General features: G+C 42.1%; 1 protein-coding gene across 2 annotated transcripts; it reads left to right on the forward strand.

Annotated features, from left to right (window-relative positions):
• The first annotated feature begins 1,204 nt into the window (after positions 1-1,204).
• On the forward strand, positions 1,205-16,723 carry LOC147612768 (uncharacterized). 2 transcript variants are annotated; one of them, XM_086783340.1, is made up of 7 exons: positions 1,205-1,680; positions 2,269-2,448; positions 4,038-4,092; positions 13,110-13,237; positions 13,668-13,751; positions 15,092-15,217; positions 15,370-16,723. In XM_086783340.1, the coding sequence occupies exons 1-7, from the start codon at positions 1,324-1,326 to the stop codon at positions 15,496-15,498; spliced, it is 1,059 nt and encodes a 352-aa protein (XP_086639466.1). In that variant the 5' UTR covers positions 1,205-1,323; the 3' UTR covers positions 15,499-16,723. The 2 variants fall into 2 exon arrangements, with proteins under 2 accessions (XP_086639466.1, XP_086639467.1); XM_086783341.1 differs by lacking the exon at positions 2,269-2,448.
• Positions 16,724-18,591: the final 1,868 nt, after the last annotated feature.

Consider the following 18,591-nt stretch of genomic DNA (forward strand, 5'->3'; position numbering starts at 1 on the left):
TCAGGTTTGCCTAACATCTCCATATGTTACTACAAGGGACCATTAGGTCCCTTGAAGTAGCACAATATCCTCAAAGGGCTCACTGTCAACACCATAACCTTGGGAACACCATTAGCCGAGGCTACTAGCAAAATTGGGAAAAGCTAGGATGGTGGGTACTTATAGGACTAGCCCAAAGGTTGCCACCTCCACCAAATGGCTAATAAGTATGAGGAAGGCTTGGGAATCTTAGAGTAATAGGATAACGATTTCGGTCTTCTTTGACGAGACGGGGTTGAAGTGGCTAATGTAAGGTAGGAACCACTTGGAAGAATCCTCTCCCAAAAGTAGCTTTACATCTTTAAAATGCGCAAAGTCGGAAGGCAATGTCGCTAGCACCTAGTCACTATCATGGATACACGAGGGGTGAGAGCCAAATATTTTTCCAATGAGTGGTGTATTAGAGTCTTTCTCAATTTCGGTGGAGGACTGCAAGCTCAATGGATGGTTCGCTCAACCAGAGGCGATTGATTAGCAAAGTTGCTAATCAAGAAAAAAGATTGACTTAAATCATGATTAGGAGTTATCTGTACTTGAGCAAGGCGAAGGGAGCAAGGACAACAAGGAGGAGGGAGGCGAAGGGAAAAGCTGGAAGGGGAGGAGAGGGCAGTGAAGAGGAAGGTGCTGGCACACAGGAAACAAAGTGAGAGGGGTAGGAAGAAGGGCTAGAAGGCAGAGATAACAGAGATAAGGGGGGCGGAGAGAAGTGTGCAACCAAGATGGGAATGAGGGAGGAAGGTAAAGGGGGGAAGACCACAGAGGACAAAGGCAAAATATTGGAGGAGAAGGTGGGTAGGTGAAATGGTGGGCATGTGAAGAGGGAGGCAGGAGAGATGGCGAGCAGGTGAAGAAGCAAGTTAGAGAGGGCAAAAGGTTGGAGAACATGGGCAGCAAGCGAAATGGCAAGAGCAGGTTAAATATGCTCAAGTGCACAGAGAGGGTGCATAGTAGTACTACGAGGAACTTGGTAGCTCTGACCTACTTATATAAGCCATTTTTTAACAATAAATAATACATAATTATTCCTTTGCAAACAATACAACACTAGTGAGATCTTCTCTTCTTGGATAGTCTGAAGCTCCATCTTAACCATCCCATGATCCCCATCCCCATCCCACTCTCCCTTGAACCCAAGACGACCCAAGGTGTGGGTAAGCATTATGGTGGGGAGGAACATTATCCACATTGGACAGAGTGGTGGGCACCGCCGTCCTCTCTGTTTCGGTGAGTGTTCTGCTGAGGAGAAGGACGCACAGCAAACCGGACGGACCACCTCAACTACCAATGTCTTCCTGCACGGCTCCTTGTGTGCTGGACTTCTTGAGTCTCGCCATAGCTGGACCCTCTTCATCAACAGGATCATCTTCGTTGTCGTCATCGTCTTGCCTGTCGCGCGCTGTTGTTCCCTCCCAGTGGGCCTTTCCATGTGCCAGGCATGTACTCCATGCCAGACCCCTCTCTCCATGGCCCGACAGCAGGGGCTTCGCCGGCCTCCGCGCAGTCACAGAGCTCTTCCCAACCCCTGAAGAGGAAGTAGAAGATGAAGAAGCCATTGACGACGCCGAGTCCACTGTTCCTCCAGCAACATCCCCTTCCAAGCCAAAGAAGGGCAAAGCTGCCCTCCCTCTTAAAAGAGATCAAGTAAGCACAGACATCTGTATGTATCCATTGAAGCTTCACTTCTCTGCACTGTAATGGAGATTATGTATCTTGATATCGCTTCATCTGAAGTTGAGGCCCTCATTTCTGGACTTCTTTTCCTGTACTGCACTACAATGGCCATTTTGGAGCTCACTTTTCGGTTCAGTAAAGGCCATGTTTTAGCGTGGGAAACCTTCTTACCTGGTGCTGAAGCTCACGTCTCTGTACTGTCATGGCCATTGTGTTTCCTGTCAACCTGAAGTTAGAGCTTTCTTCTGCTGAATATGCCTGTGCAAATGAATCTTGAGAACTTCTATCCTGATTCCTTGTCGTAAGTGGTCTGTCTGAGAAGCCTCTTTATAGCTACCTTGCAAGCTCTACTCATTGCTTACTACCATGTTTGCAATTTTTATTTGACCTGTTTTTGCTTTGAAAATCTTACCGGCTCTTTTGGGCCCATTAGCATGCTCACAAGGGACTGCAACGCAGTTTACATCAGGATGACTTCACTAAAGAAGTGGAAACTTAACTAGAACTAAGAAAGGAAGGCTTAGTTGGCATCTTATAGTGTGGAAGTTTTGTATTCAGAGGCGCTCCAAGAGGTTTTTGGAGGTACAGAAGGTTTGCGTGCACAAGCAGGACTACTCCCCAGATGTGGCCATCAAACTACTGAAAGAAACAGCGAACACCAAATTTGTAGAAACTGCTGAAGCTCATTTCCGCCTCAATCTAGACCCCAAGTATTCGGATCAGCAGCTAAGGGCAACGGTGAGTCACTTAGAGGAGAGTTCTGCGTCTGCAAGGATTGAGCTTGTCTTTTTAGTAATGTGATGAGATATTGGCTGATTTTGATATGTGATAAACGTTTTGGTTTGAATGAGCTACTAGGGAGGACATTTTGCTCAGTACTTGTGCTTTCAGCATGGCGTTATCCTTAAGGCTTACATAGATAGGCTCTGACAATTTTTTTGTTGTGCACACTATGGCCTTGTTAAAGAGAAGTTATAATTGGTTTCACATGTTTCTGGACTATCATGTCTGTTGTCAGTGGACTTTTTGTACACAACCTAATTTGCGGTGTATCTGAATGTTATGTTTAGGGTTTTCTTTATAGTTTGGCTTGTGGGTATCCTCTGCATTAGTAGTGAGCAAAGAAAGAAGATTTTATTAACGTCTCCAAATGACCCAATGGGTCCATGAGACCTACATGTGTCACAAAAGTTCCTTGTGTAGACTGTGAACATAGAAACGAAAAGTATTGAAAATGGAATGAAAAGAAGACCCATGTACTACGGGGGTGCCTTACATGTATATGTGGTATTAAAAATCCCGGGGCAGGATGCAGAGATACTCCGGGAATGTGTCCCAGATCTCCTCATCCAATGATAGTAACGTAGTTCCAATCATACACCTGAAAAAAACAAACGTTTGGAAGAATGATAGGTAATGAAAACGTTTGCTTCCGCTTGTGGTGGACTTTGGACATGAATCATGACTCATCCTCGAGGGCGTAGGCTTGGACCTCTTCCAGATTCCTCATCCTGCCCTTCCTCACATGAGAGAGAGATGAAGCAATCTCGCCATCACCTGAGTCATCATCTGTTTCAACTTGCTTTTGAGTAGCAACTTTCACTTGTGCATTTTTAGCTGGCCGTCCTCCTCAAGCTCTTGAAGTTCTTGCATAGAAATTAACCTTTCATCATCTTTCTCTTTGTTGACCATCTCCAAAGTACCCTCCGTCTTCTCATACCCTCTAACCTTGATTTTTGAAATGAGTCAAAGGTTTGTGTGTATATAAACCAACTTCTTTGTTTTGGTCTTCAACATGTTCCTTCTTTTTGTGTTATATCCATGGACTGTTGTAGTGCATTTTCAACGATTGGAGGTTTATCCATGCAATCTATACCAGTTTGACATCAGTGTCAATGGCTTTGAGATGGACACCAGATTGCATTTACTGCTCATTGGTTGTTTGGTTGATGAGCAGTGGGTTCATGAGTAAGGTCTATTCTGAAAGACAATGTCAATTTGTTGTTGAGAACTCAATCAATTTTTCTGTTTTTGGCTGACTTAACTTGTGATTTTTGTTTTCTTGTGTTTCATTTCTTGTTTCCTGCTACTAGAGTTAAGAGCATACTCATTTTTTTGGGTAATGTTGAAAGCATTTTGGTTTCATGAAGGTGTATTGTTTCTTGTAATTCATAGCTCTTGAGGCTTGGCGTACACTCTTTTTATCCGGCTAATAGTAACTGACTTTGTGCAACGATTCTTTAACTTTACAGTACTTGTTTGTTGACACATGGTTTAGAAGACCAAAAAAAGAGTTACAAATTTGTTCAATTTTTTTTTTGCTGCAGGTATCTTTGCCGAAAGGCACTGGTCAGGTGGTTAGAATAGCTGTACTTACACAAGGTATACTCTGATGTATATTGATCCTGCCTAAAGTTCTGGTTTGCAAGAATACCGTTTTACTCATTTGGGGGGAGCTGAGTTGATTTACAATGTTGAATCAAGCTGATGTGGTTCTTTCATGTATTGATGCTTAAATTGATCAGCACCAGTTGTTTCTGATTTGATGCTATCCTCCTCATACTTCAATGATGTATTCTGTAATGAGCCTGAGAGTCCAAAGGAGGCTCTTTCATAGCCGCAGTGGGCGGCGGCAAGCCATGGAAGCAGAGATGGCGTCTATTGAGAGGAATAACACTTGGTCTTTGGTGCCAGGGTCTTTACATCGTCGTGTTATTGGTGTGAAATGGATTTTCAAAGTTAAGTTTCATGTAGCTGGTACTTTGGACAAGTACAAAGCCCGCCTTGTTGCTCAAGGATATACTCAGAAGGCAGGTGAAGACTTTGATGAGACATTTTCTCCTACAGCCAGGTATACCACCATTTGGATTGTTTTGGGCCTGGCTGCACACTCGAGATGATCCGTGTTCCAGATGGATGTTGAATCCGCTTTTCTGAATGGAGATTTAGAGGAGGATGTTTATGTTGAGAAGCCTCCTGGTTTTGTGATTCAGGGACACGACACCCATGTGTATCTTTTGCAGAAGGTTCTTTATGGTCTCAAATAGGCATACCGTGCCTAGTATCAGAAGATTGATGGCTTCTTGTTATCTCTTTGCTTTGAGAGGGCATATGTTGACAACAATCTCTATGTGCTTCTTTGTGATGGAGATATTTGTGTCATTGTTTTGTATGTTGATGACCTCATTCTTTCTGGCTCAGATACTGGGTTGGTCACACAGGTTCAGTCCAAGCTTTCAGAGACATTTGAGATGATTGATCTTGGCCTTCTACATTATTTTCTTGGGCTGGAGGTTTTGCAGAAAGATGACTGTATCTTCATTTCTCAGCAGAAGTATGTGAAGAAGCTACTCTCACTTTATGGGTTGTCAGATTGTACACCTCTCTTGTTCCATGGATCCCAATGCCAAGTTATCCAAGGAGAATGATACACGCTTGGTGGATAAGATGTACACCAAACTGCTTTCAGGACAGTATCTGGGCTTTATGAGTATCTTGTTTTGCCTTTTGGTCTTACAAATGCCTCGGCTACATTCAATAGAATGATGGATCGCATATTCCGTGGGTACAGAAAATTTACAGGTATCTTCTTTGATGACATCCTAGTCTTCTTGAAGATCGAAGAAGAGCATAAAGCTCATTTGGTCATTGTTTTTGAAGAACTCCGTAAGCATAAACTCTTCATAAATGCAAAGAAGAGTGAGTTCTTCTTGTTAGAGATGCATTATCTTGGGTATATTGTGTTCAAAGATGGAGTGCGGATGGATCCTGCAAAGATTGATGGAATTCGGAATTGGCCCGAATTGAGTTCGGTGCATGAGATCCGTAGTTTTCTTGGATTATGCTCTTACTACCGCAGGTTCATTCGGCACTTTGCATGGATTGCTTCTCCTTTGCACAATTTGACAAAGAAGAAGGCCGTGTTCAAATGGACTAATGTAGAGAGGGATGCATTCCTCAAATTGAGAGATGCAACTACACATGGTCCAGTGTTGATCATTCTGGATTTGCAAAAGCCCTTTAGTGTGGAATGTGATGCATCTGGAAATTGCATAGGAGTTGTCCTTAAACAAAAGGGACATGCCGTGGCTTATGAGAGCCGTAGATTACATGATGGAGAGCTATCTCTTGGCATTTATGAGAAAGAGCTCTTAGCTGTAATTCATGCACTTACTATATGGAAACATTACCTTCTTGGGGCTGATTTCACTGTGAAGACAGATCACCAGAGTTTGAGGTATTTTCTTACTCAAACTAAGTTGTCAGAGAAGCATATGAGGATGGCCAATTTCCTCTCTATGTTTCATTTTTAGATCTTGCACACCCCAGGAAAGAAGAATGTAGTGGCAGATGCATTGTCACGAAAGCCGTATGTAGCAGCTATCTCGGTTGCCTCTCATGGGGACTTGTCTACCATGCGTGATTTGTATCATACGGATGCTGATTTTGCCACTATTTGGGTTGATTTGATGGTTGGTCATGCACATGCCTCATATGTGATCAAAGAGGGTTATGTCATGAAAGATAATTGCCTATGTGTGGTGTATGACATGAGGCAAAAGGTTTTGGATGAGTGCCATGCTTCTCCATATGCTGATCATAGAGGCATAATGCCTACTACGCACATGATTGAGCGGTATTTCTTTTGGCCAGGTATGCGTAAGGACATAGAGACATATGTACGTGCATGTATCACCTGTCAAAAGGTGAAATTTGATAGGCAAAAGGTACCAAGTTTGCTTCAGCCATTGCCTATTCCCATGCAGCCATGGGAAAGTATTACAATGGATTTCATTATGAACTTGCCACGCACCCAATAGGATAATGATGCAATTTGGACAATTGTGGACAGGTTTAGCAAGCAAGCTCATTTCTTACCGGTCAAAAAGACCATCAAAGGTGAGTATATGGTTAAAATATATCTTGCACAAGTGTTCAAGCATCATGGAATGCCGAAGTCCATTGTGGGGGATAGAGATCCCAGGACTACAAGTCTCTTTTGGCGGGCCTTATTTGATAATATGGGCACTAAATTGGACTTCTTATCAGCTTATCACCCTCAAACGGATGGGCAAAGTGAGGCTGCAAATTCAGCCGTGTTGGATCTCTTGAAATGTTATGTGGCGGATCAGAAGTCTTCTTGGGAGAAGTACTTACCGCTTGTGGAATTTGCATACAACAACATGGTGCATGCACCTACGGGAAAGGTCCCGTTTGAGATTGTTTATGGTAAGGTGGTTTTGCCACCCATCCTTCGCACAAAGGATGAGATATTTGCTGCTGATGAGTATGCAAGAGACTTGGATATTGCTTTTGCTCAGGTGCGGACAGCCATTGCAAGGTCACAAGACAAGCATAAAAAAGCTGCCGATAAGCATAGAAGGTAATTGGATGTTAAAGAGAATGATTGGGTATTGCTGAAATTTGCGAAAGAAAGACTTGCAAAGAGGCCTAGCAAAGAGGGTGCATATCCTAAGCTTGCAACCAGGTACTATGGGCCTTTTCGAGTGATCGAGAAGATTAATGAAGTGGCTTTTAGATTGGCATTACCTAGTCATTGGCACATACACAATGCTTTTCATGTCAGTCTCCTGCGCAAGTATGTAGGGCCGGAGCCCAGTGAAACGGTCATTGAGAATCCACCAGAAGTGGATGAGCTTGAGGAGATCTTGCAGCCAGAGCAGATTGTGTTTCACAAGGAATGCAAGCTTGCTGCAGGCAAAGTTGTGAGGTGTTACCTTGTGAAGTTTAAGAACTATCTTCGCATTGATGCTAAATGGGTAGATGAAGAGTTCTTCAGAGATTGCCCGCATGTGCTTTAGACATATTTGGATGCTTTTCAGTTGTTGCGGACAACTGTTTAGAAGCCGGGGGGGATGTCACCATTTTGCCACCCAATTGGTCCACCTGTGCTTTCTTATCATGTATGTATATTGGACTGGTGTTGATGGCACTTGTTTATGCCGAGGATTGATGCCACTCATGTGATATTGTGGACTTGGCTTTCCGTTGGGACTTGTGCTTCCGTGTACATGCTCGGAAATGTTTGGTGGATTGGTGTTCCATTGGGTCTGGTACCTCGTGTACTTGCCTGGAGCACTTCTATTTTGGTATAGTCTCATGAACGGGGATCGCCCATACCAATGTTGCATTGCATAGCATCTTTATGTGCTTGCTTGCAATTGAAATGCTTTCATGCTTACTTGACCAATGTGTAGTTCCGGGTAAGGGGACGCCCGTCGCCCGCGAACTGTGCGTGTGAAACTGTCTACTGACATGGTTATGTGGCATGTGACAGGTGGTAAGCATTGGTCATAAACTTGGCCTTAGGAGTTAGCACTAATTTATAAGTGAGTGTGTACACACTTCATTAAGTTTTGGGCGACCAAAACTCACTTATAAATTATGACCAGCCCGGTGTTCACACAGAGTGATGTCACGAGGTGGACATAACCCAATGTCCACCGCCTAGACCTTATCCCCTTTGTACAAAGGGAGTAACCAGCCATGTGTCCACTCTAGCTTGCTCCACAAAGCACCTGCCTGCCACCTACACTGGACAACTCACCACCTCACTCCTGTTCCTCTCTCTAGAGATTGGTGCCTCCTTCATGAGGGCTGGTTGGCTGCATTTTTTGCACATTCTCCTTCCCAACTCCATTTCCAAGCTTGCTAAGGCGATTTTCAAGCTTCCAAGAGTGTTTCCGGATGCTAATCACTCTCCTACACACTCCCAATGACTGAAAATCAGCAAAACAACTCTCTTTATTGCTGTAATTTTTGGTCTTTTTGTTGAAAACCCTAATTTCAGTCCTCCTTTCTCAACTCTCCAAGGACTTCCATCGCGAAGACTTCCGCTGTCATTGACTCTACTTGCAATTGGTAAGCTTTAATGCTTAAATATGGAAGCAAGTAGAAGGAGGGAGGAACCGGATTACAAGATCACATACCCTGTGTAGTGTTCTCTTGTCCTATGTGCTCTCTTGCATATTGTTGCTACCATGTGTTGGTGGAACAATAGAGAGTAGATGGTAGGGAACATGGGCATGTGAGAGGGTAGTGTGGGTTGCAAGTCTACATCGACAACCACTTGTTTGCAATACTGTATTCATATGCATTGGTATGGAAATCTGGTCAGAAATGCCCATGGCACTATGTACTTGATTCTCCCAAGATCAATATACTTTATTTGAGGGAGGGATCGGCCATTCTTGCTCATTGTGTGTCTCTTGTCAATTCAGCAATTTACTTCTTGTATTTAAGTGTATTGATTAGCATTGTGTTCAACCAAGTTACACGAAGGGCTTTGTGTGAATATATGCTCGTGTGTGTGTGTGTGTGGAGTGCGTGTGTGAGAGCATATCTTGATATAGAGTTCTATACCCACTATTGGGCATTGATGACGTTAGTGGGGATGTCATAGTATCTAGTCCATACTATGCAATGTGCATAATGGAGTTGATAGTTATATAGTCTTGTGGGTTGACTACCATGAGTATATAACACGTTTTTAAAAGGTGAGTTTGGGTATGTTCCTGGATTCATCTAGGTATATATATCATCTCCAGATGGTTTACATCACCATTTTCATGCTTGTATTGGCCATTTATGTGGCCCTGCATTGGCATATCTTAGCATATATTATTCAACATATTTCTACCATTTAAAGGTATTTTATAGCATTTAATGCTATTGTCCTGTTGTTGTCGGTCTGCTATAGCTGGCTGACCAGCACTCTGAGAGATATATAAGGGTTCTCACCCTTTCCCTTATTTTTTATCTCCTCTCTTTGCATCTTGTCAAGGTTAGCAGCTGCGTCTGCTTCTTACCATTGTACAACACCTACGGGCTTCCCTCGTGCTTGGTTTTCAGCAATAAACATCAGTTTCGAGCATTTACAGGTCTTGTATCTTGGCCTACATCTGTGTTTTCTATGTGCTTCACTTTCTTTCAAGAGGAAGCTTAAACATCCATAGACAAGCAAAAACAAGACTATTATCTCCCAAAAAAGATAATTTGAAAAAAGTTAGAAATTTATTTATTTATTTTCTTGAAAAATCCGTACAAGTCCGTACGGTATTCCACATGATATGGCGTCGTACACTGGATGGAAATCACTATGTTTAGCATCTTGTTCTTAATCAAGCTTAGGGTTGTGGATCAGTACAACAAGGCTTTTGCGCATGCAATAATGTGTGGTTAGGATCGGGGATGCCCAGTTAGACCCAAGGACGAGCACATGTGCATGTGTTTGTGTCTTTTGACATATAATGGGTGCGTCCAAAGAGGTCAAACCCAAGGCCACTTTATGTGAAGAGTGAAAATTGTGAGGGCAAGATGCTCCTCAAAGCCAAGCACAAGAGAAGAGGAAGAAATTCCGCATGAAGAACCATGCTTCAGGAGCTTGAGAGAGAAGAGCTAAGCCCATAGCAGGAAAAAAAAAGTAGAGAAAAGCAAGACCTAATAGTTGGACAACTGCTTCAGAAGTTGGGGATGTCACCAACGCATCAATGTACAGGTTGGTTATATGCAAAAATGCAACGCGCGGAAAAAAAGGTTTTGGAAAAAAAAGTGACGGCGATGGTGACGTTGCACTTACACGTGGCAGGATAGCAGCGCAAGGCCACCTTACACGTTTGGAATGATGTGATTGCTTTTGGAAAGTAAAAGATTAAAAGCTTGTTAAATACTAAAAGAGAAGAGCTTTTATTATTAAAAAGATGATTTTTGAACTATAAGTTAGTTTTATAGTATTTTTCTCAAGTTCTTTTGGGCAAGAACTAAAAATTCAGCTATTCTCTCATTGTTAAGACGTGTAAAAAGACGAGAGCTCTCTAGCTCTAAGAACTTGTACTCAAGACTTCTCTAAGGGGTTTTATCTAATATAACTCGGAGGGGGCGGTTGGCCAAAGGCTATTCGGACCCGTAGTGTGGTGTCTTCTCTCTATATTCTCTCTTTTGTTTATTTTTCAGGTTTTCTAGGTTTTACACGTGAAGTTGTTGTTTTCTTAAAGATAACTAAGGGCACGTGCCAGAGCCCTTACGAAGGCAAGTTTCAGATGTGCAAGACTTTGACTACCTCTTGGCTGTACATTGGTGACTTGTCCTTGGACCAGTGCCCACAAAATTCTTGGTGTCCAGCCTTAGGGCCTTGCTATTGAGTTTGTGTACTTTGTTAAGGGCACCTAAGTGCAAGATGCATGTGACACTAGTGTCCAAACGTGCAAGACTTTGACTACCTGTTGGCTGTACATTGGTGACTCCAGCGTCCACAAAATGCTTGGTCTCCAGCCTTAGGGTCTTTCAATTGAGTTTGTGTACTTTGTTAATGTTAAGGGCACCTAAGTGCGGGATGCATGTGACACTAGTGTCACCATTTGGTCCCTTCACCAGTCTTGACTAGTGTTCCACACACTGACCAGAGCCAAGGTGTGAACATGGATTTTCCACAGAAGAAAGCTACAGCATTTTACAGGCATGGTTTGGCTTGAAAGATGGCCATACAGCATGAGCAACATGGGATTTTATTCATCAAAGTGACTTAAAAATTTTATAAGTGAGTGTGTTCACATATCATTAATGATGGACTGGACATATTATTGTTTTTGGGCTCGGACAAGTGTACAAAAGGAGGCGCCGAGATGAAACTTGGGCATCAAGCTAGGAAAAGCATAAAAGTAGATATATTTGGACAAGTTCAATTATTTTGGCCAAAACTTGGAGTACAAGCCAAGAAAAGCTAAAAAGTTGATATTTTTGGGCAAGCTCAGCTATTTTGGGCAAAAAGAGAAAAGTGCTGCAAAATATATAGCTAGTCGACTCTATTTAAAAAGGTGCAGCACGGACAAGAGCAGCTAAGCCGGGTGTGGACTAGAGATCAGTGTCATTGTAGCGCATGGAAGGAAAGCACAACGGCATCACGGGTCTGCAGAGTGCTTGCAATGGGGTTATAAATAGGAATGCAAGTTTTTTAGCAGAAGTGAGTGTTTGTGTATTGGTTGGAGCTTGAGAGGCCTGACGCAAGGTGGCTTTCAAGTCTTGTTGGCTGGGGTTTCTTCTGCTTCTTTTGTGAAAACCCTAAGGTGATGTGGGCCTCGTGGTGTTTGTGGACGTTTGCCATGCACATCTGAAGCTTTAGCTAGTCGTCCATGGTTGTGATGCGATTGCAAACTAACCTTTTGACATCCTGGGTTGTTAATAGGAGATGGGTTACATGCTGGGAACAGGTTAGGCATGAAATGAAAACTTGCAACTTGAGAGAAGAAAAGAAAGAAGACACTTTTGGGACGTGTGTTTAAGAACATTCAAACATTTAACACACCACCTTTGTTGTTTAGGTCTCTAGAGTCTAAACTAGATCATAGATATTGCAGTTAATGAAAAAGGAATAGCTGCCGCTGCATCATGATTGTTAGATCTTTGAAGCCTATTATAGGACTTCCTGCTGTTGCACCACACTGGTTTGATCTGGAAAGTTCGTCCAGATCTTGTTTGGAGGTTCAAACTGGCATAAAGGAGAGGCCTTAAGATGGCTTGATTCATTAAGCGGATCTGCCCTTGTATGTGAGCGTGTAGAGCTGAGTAGCTGCTAAGATGTGGCCTTTTGGTCATGACCATTGAGGACAATCCCTCCTTGATACAGTTTTGATCGAAACCCACAACACGCATCATGCAAGAAAACTCATATGTATGTATATGTGGCTGGCTAACACACACAAAGCAGATATCTGTTTTGCAGGCTGTGTGCATGTGGTCACAACACAGGCCATGTTTATTCATATGCCCATTGTGTTGATCCATGTTAAAGCTTCTGGCATGACTTACATAGCAATAGCACACTCCCACCATATCTTGACCTGTAAGTATGCAATGTGCATTGCATGTTGCTCAGTAAATGTGTCTCTCGGGCCCTTCAAGGTGTTTTCCAGGTTGCACACTGAGAGCTACTTTGAAAATGTATTTTGTCTGTTCCCCTTCTGCAATATCTAATGTAGTAAGTGGAGTGTGCTGATGGTCTTGCATCCCAGTTATCAGAATGACTGTCTGGCTCCTTAGGTGATCAGAATGATTTATATTTACTTGATCTTATCCATTCCTGGGCAAGTTATAGCCTTTCGGAAGTACTCAAGGTGATGTTGGGTGTAACTGTAAAAGTATAAAATCACGTGTTTATGCAAGCAATCTGCATTTATGCCTGGTAATTGTGCCTTCTTTCATGTGAATAGTTTATGTGCTGTATGCTTACTTTCTTTATTTGCTTGGAGTTGATAGCTTCTGAATACTAATGCTTTTGTCTGGTATAACTAGTTTTCATCTTTCTACATAATTTCAAGTGAGAAAATATGAACAGACACATGTTGTCCTACTGATACTTTAATTCATACTTTTTGTTTGTTTAGGAGAGAAGCAGATTGAAGCAAAAAATGCAGGTGCAGATATAGTTGGAGCTGATGACTTAATTGAGCAGATTGGTGGTGGTTTCATGGAGTTTGACAAGCTAATTGCTACCCCAGACATGATGCCTAAGGTTCTCTCTACAAATTTTCGGTGGTCCTCACCTCTACCTCTGGATATGTAAAAAGCTGTTATGAAGGCTACCTTTTGCCACCACCTTTGTGATTTGAATTTGAGGTCATTATTTGTGGTCAAAACAATAACAAAAACACTCCAGGGGCCAGTTTATGAAACACTTTGCTTCTATTGAGCCACAATTTGCATGCATATGTACTGACCTCTTTCAACAGAGGAATACCCTTTGTCACTCTCAGTAAGTCTGGCATGCATGCATTTATTTGCTCTATTTAGCTTGGTGCTGCACATGGTTGCAGGGCAGTTTGGAAATGTTTCCTTCATTCTCTGAGTTGGTGCATCCTACTGAAGTGTTGTGGATAATGGATTTTGCAATCTTCTGTTGCCTTCAATATTAAATTGTTACCATATGTCTCCCATGCTGGCAGGTTGCAAAGCTAGGAAGATTGCTAGGGCCACGGGGGCTCATGCCAAATCCAAAAGCTGGCACTGTGACTTCAGATCTATCCCAAGTATGATCGTATTTGCCCTGCTTCTTTAATAGGTTTTTTCAAAAAGAAATTGGAAGCTGGCACGCTAGTCTTTTTGATTGTTTTCAAGATTGTACACCCTTTTCATGGGGTTTAATCTTATGGTTTCAGACCTAACATCCTTTTAATGGGGTTTAATTTTATGATTTGACATGCTCTATGTTTATGGGGTGGATTTTTCCTATTCGTAACTTTGCATAGGATCAGTTTATGTTCATGGCAAAGCAGTGTGTCTATGCTTTTTAATAAATGGTCTATTCTTGTTAAGGTTGCATTCCGATGCATACAGAACCCCTTTTGATGTACCGTATGTTCCATACAGTTTTCTTAATGTATTGCAACCAGCCAAGATTCATTGAAAAGCATACCTTATCCTGTATGTTACTCCTCAAAGTCTGGTACGCTGCAAGCAACCTGGCTGCTGCGAATGTTCTGTACTTCATTGCAAGTATTCTCTCTCTTTCTCACTCCATTGCCTGAATCGCCATTCTACATTGCCCGAATTCCTGAATTCCCCCCAACTTTCACCAATTCCCCCAATTTTTGGCAATTCCTGCAATTTTCTCAATTTCCCCACATTTTCCCTAAGTCAACGATTCCCCTAATTTTCCACTTTTCTCAAAATTTCCCCTAATTTCTTCCTTTTCCTTTTCAAAGTAAAAAATATGAATGCACTTAGCATATCTAGCTTGATGCACACTTTGCATATTCATTCAGGACACATCCCAAGTACCATACCTAGCGTTCTTAACCACCTTGATGCTTAGTGTCCTCAGGAGTGCAGGACTTCCTGTAAGCATTATCCTCTGTGACTTCTGTATGGGATCAGAAAGAGGTTTCACATCGCCAGCAAGAGTAGGAAGGGTTCCAGACCTCAGAGGATAGCATATGTTGTTCTTTTGTGTCCAACAATGAGGAACACTTTTGTTACGTAGGTCTCTATGGATACCTTAATGTAATATATTATCTTTGAACATCTGGCACATTTTGTGCACTAGCATGTGCACAAGTAGGAACCTAGAAAATGTCTGTTGTTTGGTAACTGACTTTATGTCCCTTCCCTCCTATCCTTGGAAGCATGATGGCATGTGGGATATGCTACTGTGGACCCTTTTCTGTTTTTGCAATCTTAGTTTCAACTGTGGGCTCAGGTGCTGTTGCAGGACCCTCCGCAACCACCATGCTCTATGGTTGTAAAACTTGTAATTATCTTGTTCACAATAGAAGCTAGAATTCTACAGTACTGGCAATATAACCTGAAATTTTCCTTGTTTGATTGTTGTGAATTTGATTTTCTCAATGGATTTTTGTTGGTTGTGCAGGCAATCTCAGAGTTTAAAGCAGGGAAGGTTGAGTACAGAACTGATAAGACGGGAATTGTGCATGTGCCTTTTGGCAAGATAACCTTCAGCGTGGAGGACTTGCTTACAAACCTTGTAGCGGTGGCGGTAAGGTTATCAAACTTTATACTGCATGACATGTTGTGATGGTGTTTTTTTGAGCAAATGAGATTGGAAGGCAGTGCTAATGTTCCTAAAAGCAACCTGATTTCTTACCTCGTGCTGTGGAGCATCTGATTGGATAGTGACGATTTGAACAGAACTCCGTGGATTCAAACAAGCCAACGGGAGCAAAGGGTGTTTACTGGAAAACTGCCTTTGTATGTGCCACAATGGGGCCGTCCATCAAGGTGAATGTGAGTGAGCTCCGTGAGCTCAAGCTTTCGTGATTTGTAGGTCTGTATGTTGTATCACTTCTTCAGATCTCTACAAGTGTCTGCCCACTGAGTCGTTACCAGCACTACCTGCTCAGTTTCACGGATTCCTCATTGCAAGGTGATTTTCAGACGCAAGAATGGGGCTCCATTCTTCATTGCAAGCTGTAGATGGAATGGCCTTGGCCAGATGCCTTTTCCTGAGGCAAGCTTATTATTTTATCATTTTGGTTATTGAGTAATTAGAGTTTCTCCATGGCCTAGGATGATTCTTCTCTTGTATAAGTCTAGACATTTTTTTGTTTGTTTGTTCCGGATCTGCCCTGAGCCGAGTAATTCTACATCGGGAGTTTTTTTTAAGCAAGTATTTTTTGCCATTTACAATGGGTGCATTGCATCACCCAAATGAATTACACAAAGCAATTTTCAGTCGGTATCAATCACAATGTTGCCTCCAGTGAGAATGGAAGCGACAGGAAGGGAGATTGAGCTTAATATATAAGTGAGAATGATAGAGGTGAGAGTACAGGCGAGATTAAAGGAGAGGAGAGAATGGGGGAGACAGGTGTGAGAGTAAATGTGAAATATATGCATGGGAGAGAATGAAAGGAGGACCTACTAAAGGAGGAGTAATGCACCCATGAAAGACGAAAGGTAAGCACACGCACTAAGAAGAGAGCACGAGGAAAAGGAAGAGAGAGAATAAAGGAGATAGAGGTGAAACACACAGGTGTGAGGAGAATGGAGAGAATAATCACCTTCTAATATTTGCGTGGGTTTATGGTGGAACGTGCATCTTCCCTGGCCAGTCATCCATGTACTTCCATTTCCAGACAATACTGAATCTTGAACAAGGATGGCACTGAGTCATTGATGCCCTTTGGGGCGGGTGAAAGCAACAGCTTTGCGAAATATCTCTTGCGTCTTGAAACATTAAGGCCTTCTAAGAACATCTCCCTAAGGAATTCTTTGTTCTTGATGTCCCGAAGGATTATAGATGAGATCATTTGTTTGACATGCACCTTATCCAATGAAGCTTATACAAATAAAGAGAGGAGTTTCACATGTCTCACACAGGTTGATAGAATTAACTATTGCTGCTGGGTTGATTGTAGTGATGTATTTATTAATCTTAATTGCCATCTGGAAAGGTGTTAAGACTAATTCAACTTAAGGTTTGTGTCAGAAGAGGGTTCATAAATCTCATGAAGATCGTACTACCTTGAGTTGTTTTTTGGCTGTTTATTAGCATCATGTCTTGAAGACTTTTACAAGTGTGTGAGAAGTTCACACATGTGTTGTGCCTAAAGAGAGGCATTATGTCATATGATGATTATCCTTGTTTATCAGTAAGAGTTTTTACTTAAGAGAATTTATGCTCCAGAATTTTAATTTTTCCAAGTGTCTAAGTACCTCAAGGGAGGGGGCTTATACCCCAATAACCTTGCCTATACCTTGTTTATATGTTTTAATGTATTTCAATTGCAAATAGGTGCACTGACTGGTTCTTGACTTGTGCTTTGCCTATGGAGGGGCTATAGGCTCTAAATCCGTTGGGAAAATGCGAGGTCAATGGAAAGACATGTTGCCATCCCAATGATGTGCCTTTTATGATTGAGTTTTTGCCCTAATGATTATTGCTTTAGAGTAATGCCACTAAAAGAGAGTCTCTAAGGTTCGTAATACATAGTAACCCTTTTGAGGACACATTTTCTAGCTATTCATGCCGTGAAGTTCACACTATGTGGTATTTTTTAAGCTGTGCCATTTGTTAATTTGTCAAAGACGCAACTTATTGAGTAGATCATGCTCATTGGTCTTGCTACAAAGTTGTGACCTCAATGATAAGGGGGAAAGGGTGTTGACACATGCCTACCCTTATACTAACGTTTTTAAGTACTAACTATGTTGTTTTTGGGATGTGGCAAGGATGAATACTTCCCCTTTAGCTTTGTAGGTTGATTGATGGGCATGTGATCTACACCTTCCAAGTAACCATGTTGACAAATCATTTAGAAATTTAAAACAATGGGTGTATATCCCAATTTTTTTAAACCATTTTGGAGTTAAAGAAGCTTGAAGTGTAAGGAGTATTTTCATTTTATGTAGCTTTCCAGTTCGTCTCATGGACTACACAAATGCTCAAGTAACCTTGCAAAATAGCCAATTTTGAATCTTTGTGCAAGGTTGAAAACAATTTGAAAAATTATCTTTCAATTCCAAAGCTAAGGAAGTGTGTGTGTGTGTGTGTGTGTGTGAGAGAGAGAGAGAGTTGCTTAACGTCAACTTAGATGGTTATACACCCAATCGATGGAGAGACTTGTGTGTGCGTGTGTGTGTGTGTGTGAGAGAGAGAGAGTGTGTATTTGAAATAGCGTGTGTGTGTGTGTGAGAGAGAGAGAGAGAGAGAGAGAGAGAGACGACCCAACATGCTCAGGGTTATTGATTGTGCAACATCGACTTATCTTTGATGATTTGGTGTGTACATTGTTTAGATTAACTGATAGACTGATTGTTACGAATTGACATGCCAAGGGTTAGGGCTAGAGACGTGGACTAACCTAATTAGGTTAGGTTAAGGGCTTAGCTAGGATGTGAGGACGTAGTGGGCTCATATCTATGAAGACAATGAATCAAATGATATACTTATTGTTATGTCTCAACAAAGCCACAGTTAGAGCTAGTGACGTAGAGTAACCCAAGTTAGGGCTAGGACTTAGGTCTTGTAGGGTTTACACATGGGGTAAGGGTGTTAGGTCTAGATTGATTAAGAGCTTATTATTAATAGCCTTGGGCTTATATTGGCTAAAAGCTTATAAAGAAAGCAAGAAAGCTTATAAATAAAGCAAGGTCCAATAATAGAAAGATTTTTGCCATATAAGTGACCTTGGGAGCACTTATGAGTTATTGAGGTATCCACGCGGCACAGACAAAGAGGAGGATAGACTTACCAAGGGCATGCAAAACCTCATAGCCATGGAGCTGCAAGGTGGGTGGTTCTCAGCCTAGTTACTAGGGACATTGATAGCCACAATGTCTTGGGGTCGTGTGATACCATGTCGGGACTATGGTTCTAAGTAAGATGATCCTTGAGCATGGCCTATGGAG

The sequence above is a fragment of the Cibotium barometz genome, chromosome 45, assembly GCF_041138505.1.
Source record: "Cibotium barometz isolate CiBa-2024 chromosome 45, ASM4113850v1, whole genome shotgun sequence".
NCBI classification, from domain to species: Eukaryota; Viridiplantae; Streptophyta; class Polypodiopsida; order Cyatheales; family Cibotiaceae; genus Cibotium; species Cibotium barometz.

What these genes read in the sequence shown, in the direction of transcription:
- LOC147612768 (XM_086783340.1), top strand. Translation starts at nt 1,324, where the DNA reads ATGTCTTCCTGCACGGCTCCTTGTGTGCTGGACTTCTTGAGTCTCGCC. An exon ending in ATCAGCAGCTAAGGGCAACG is followed by an intron (nt 2,449 to 4,037) that starts GTGAGTCACTTA and finishes TTTTTGCTGCAG; the next exon opens with GTATCTTTGCCGAAAGGCAC. An exon ending in TGACTTCAGATCTATCCCAA is followed by an intron (nt 13,752 to 15,091) that starts GTATGATCGTAT and finishes TTGGTTGTGCAG; the next exon opens with GCAATCTCAGAGTTTAAAGC.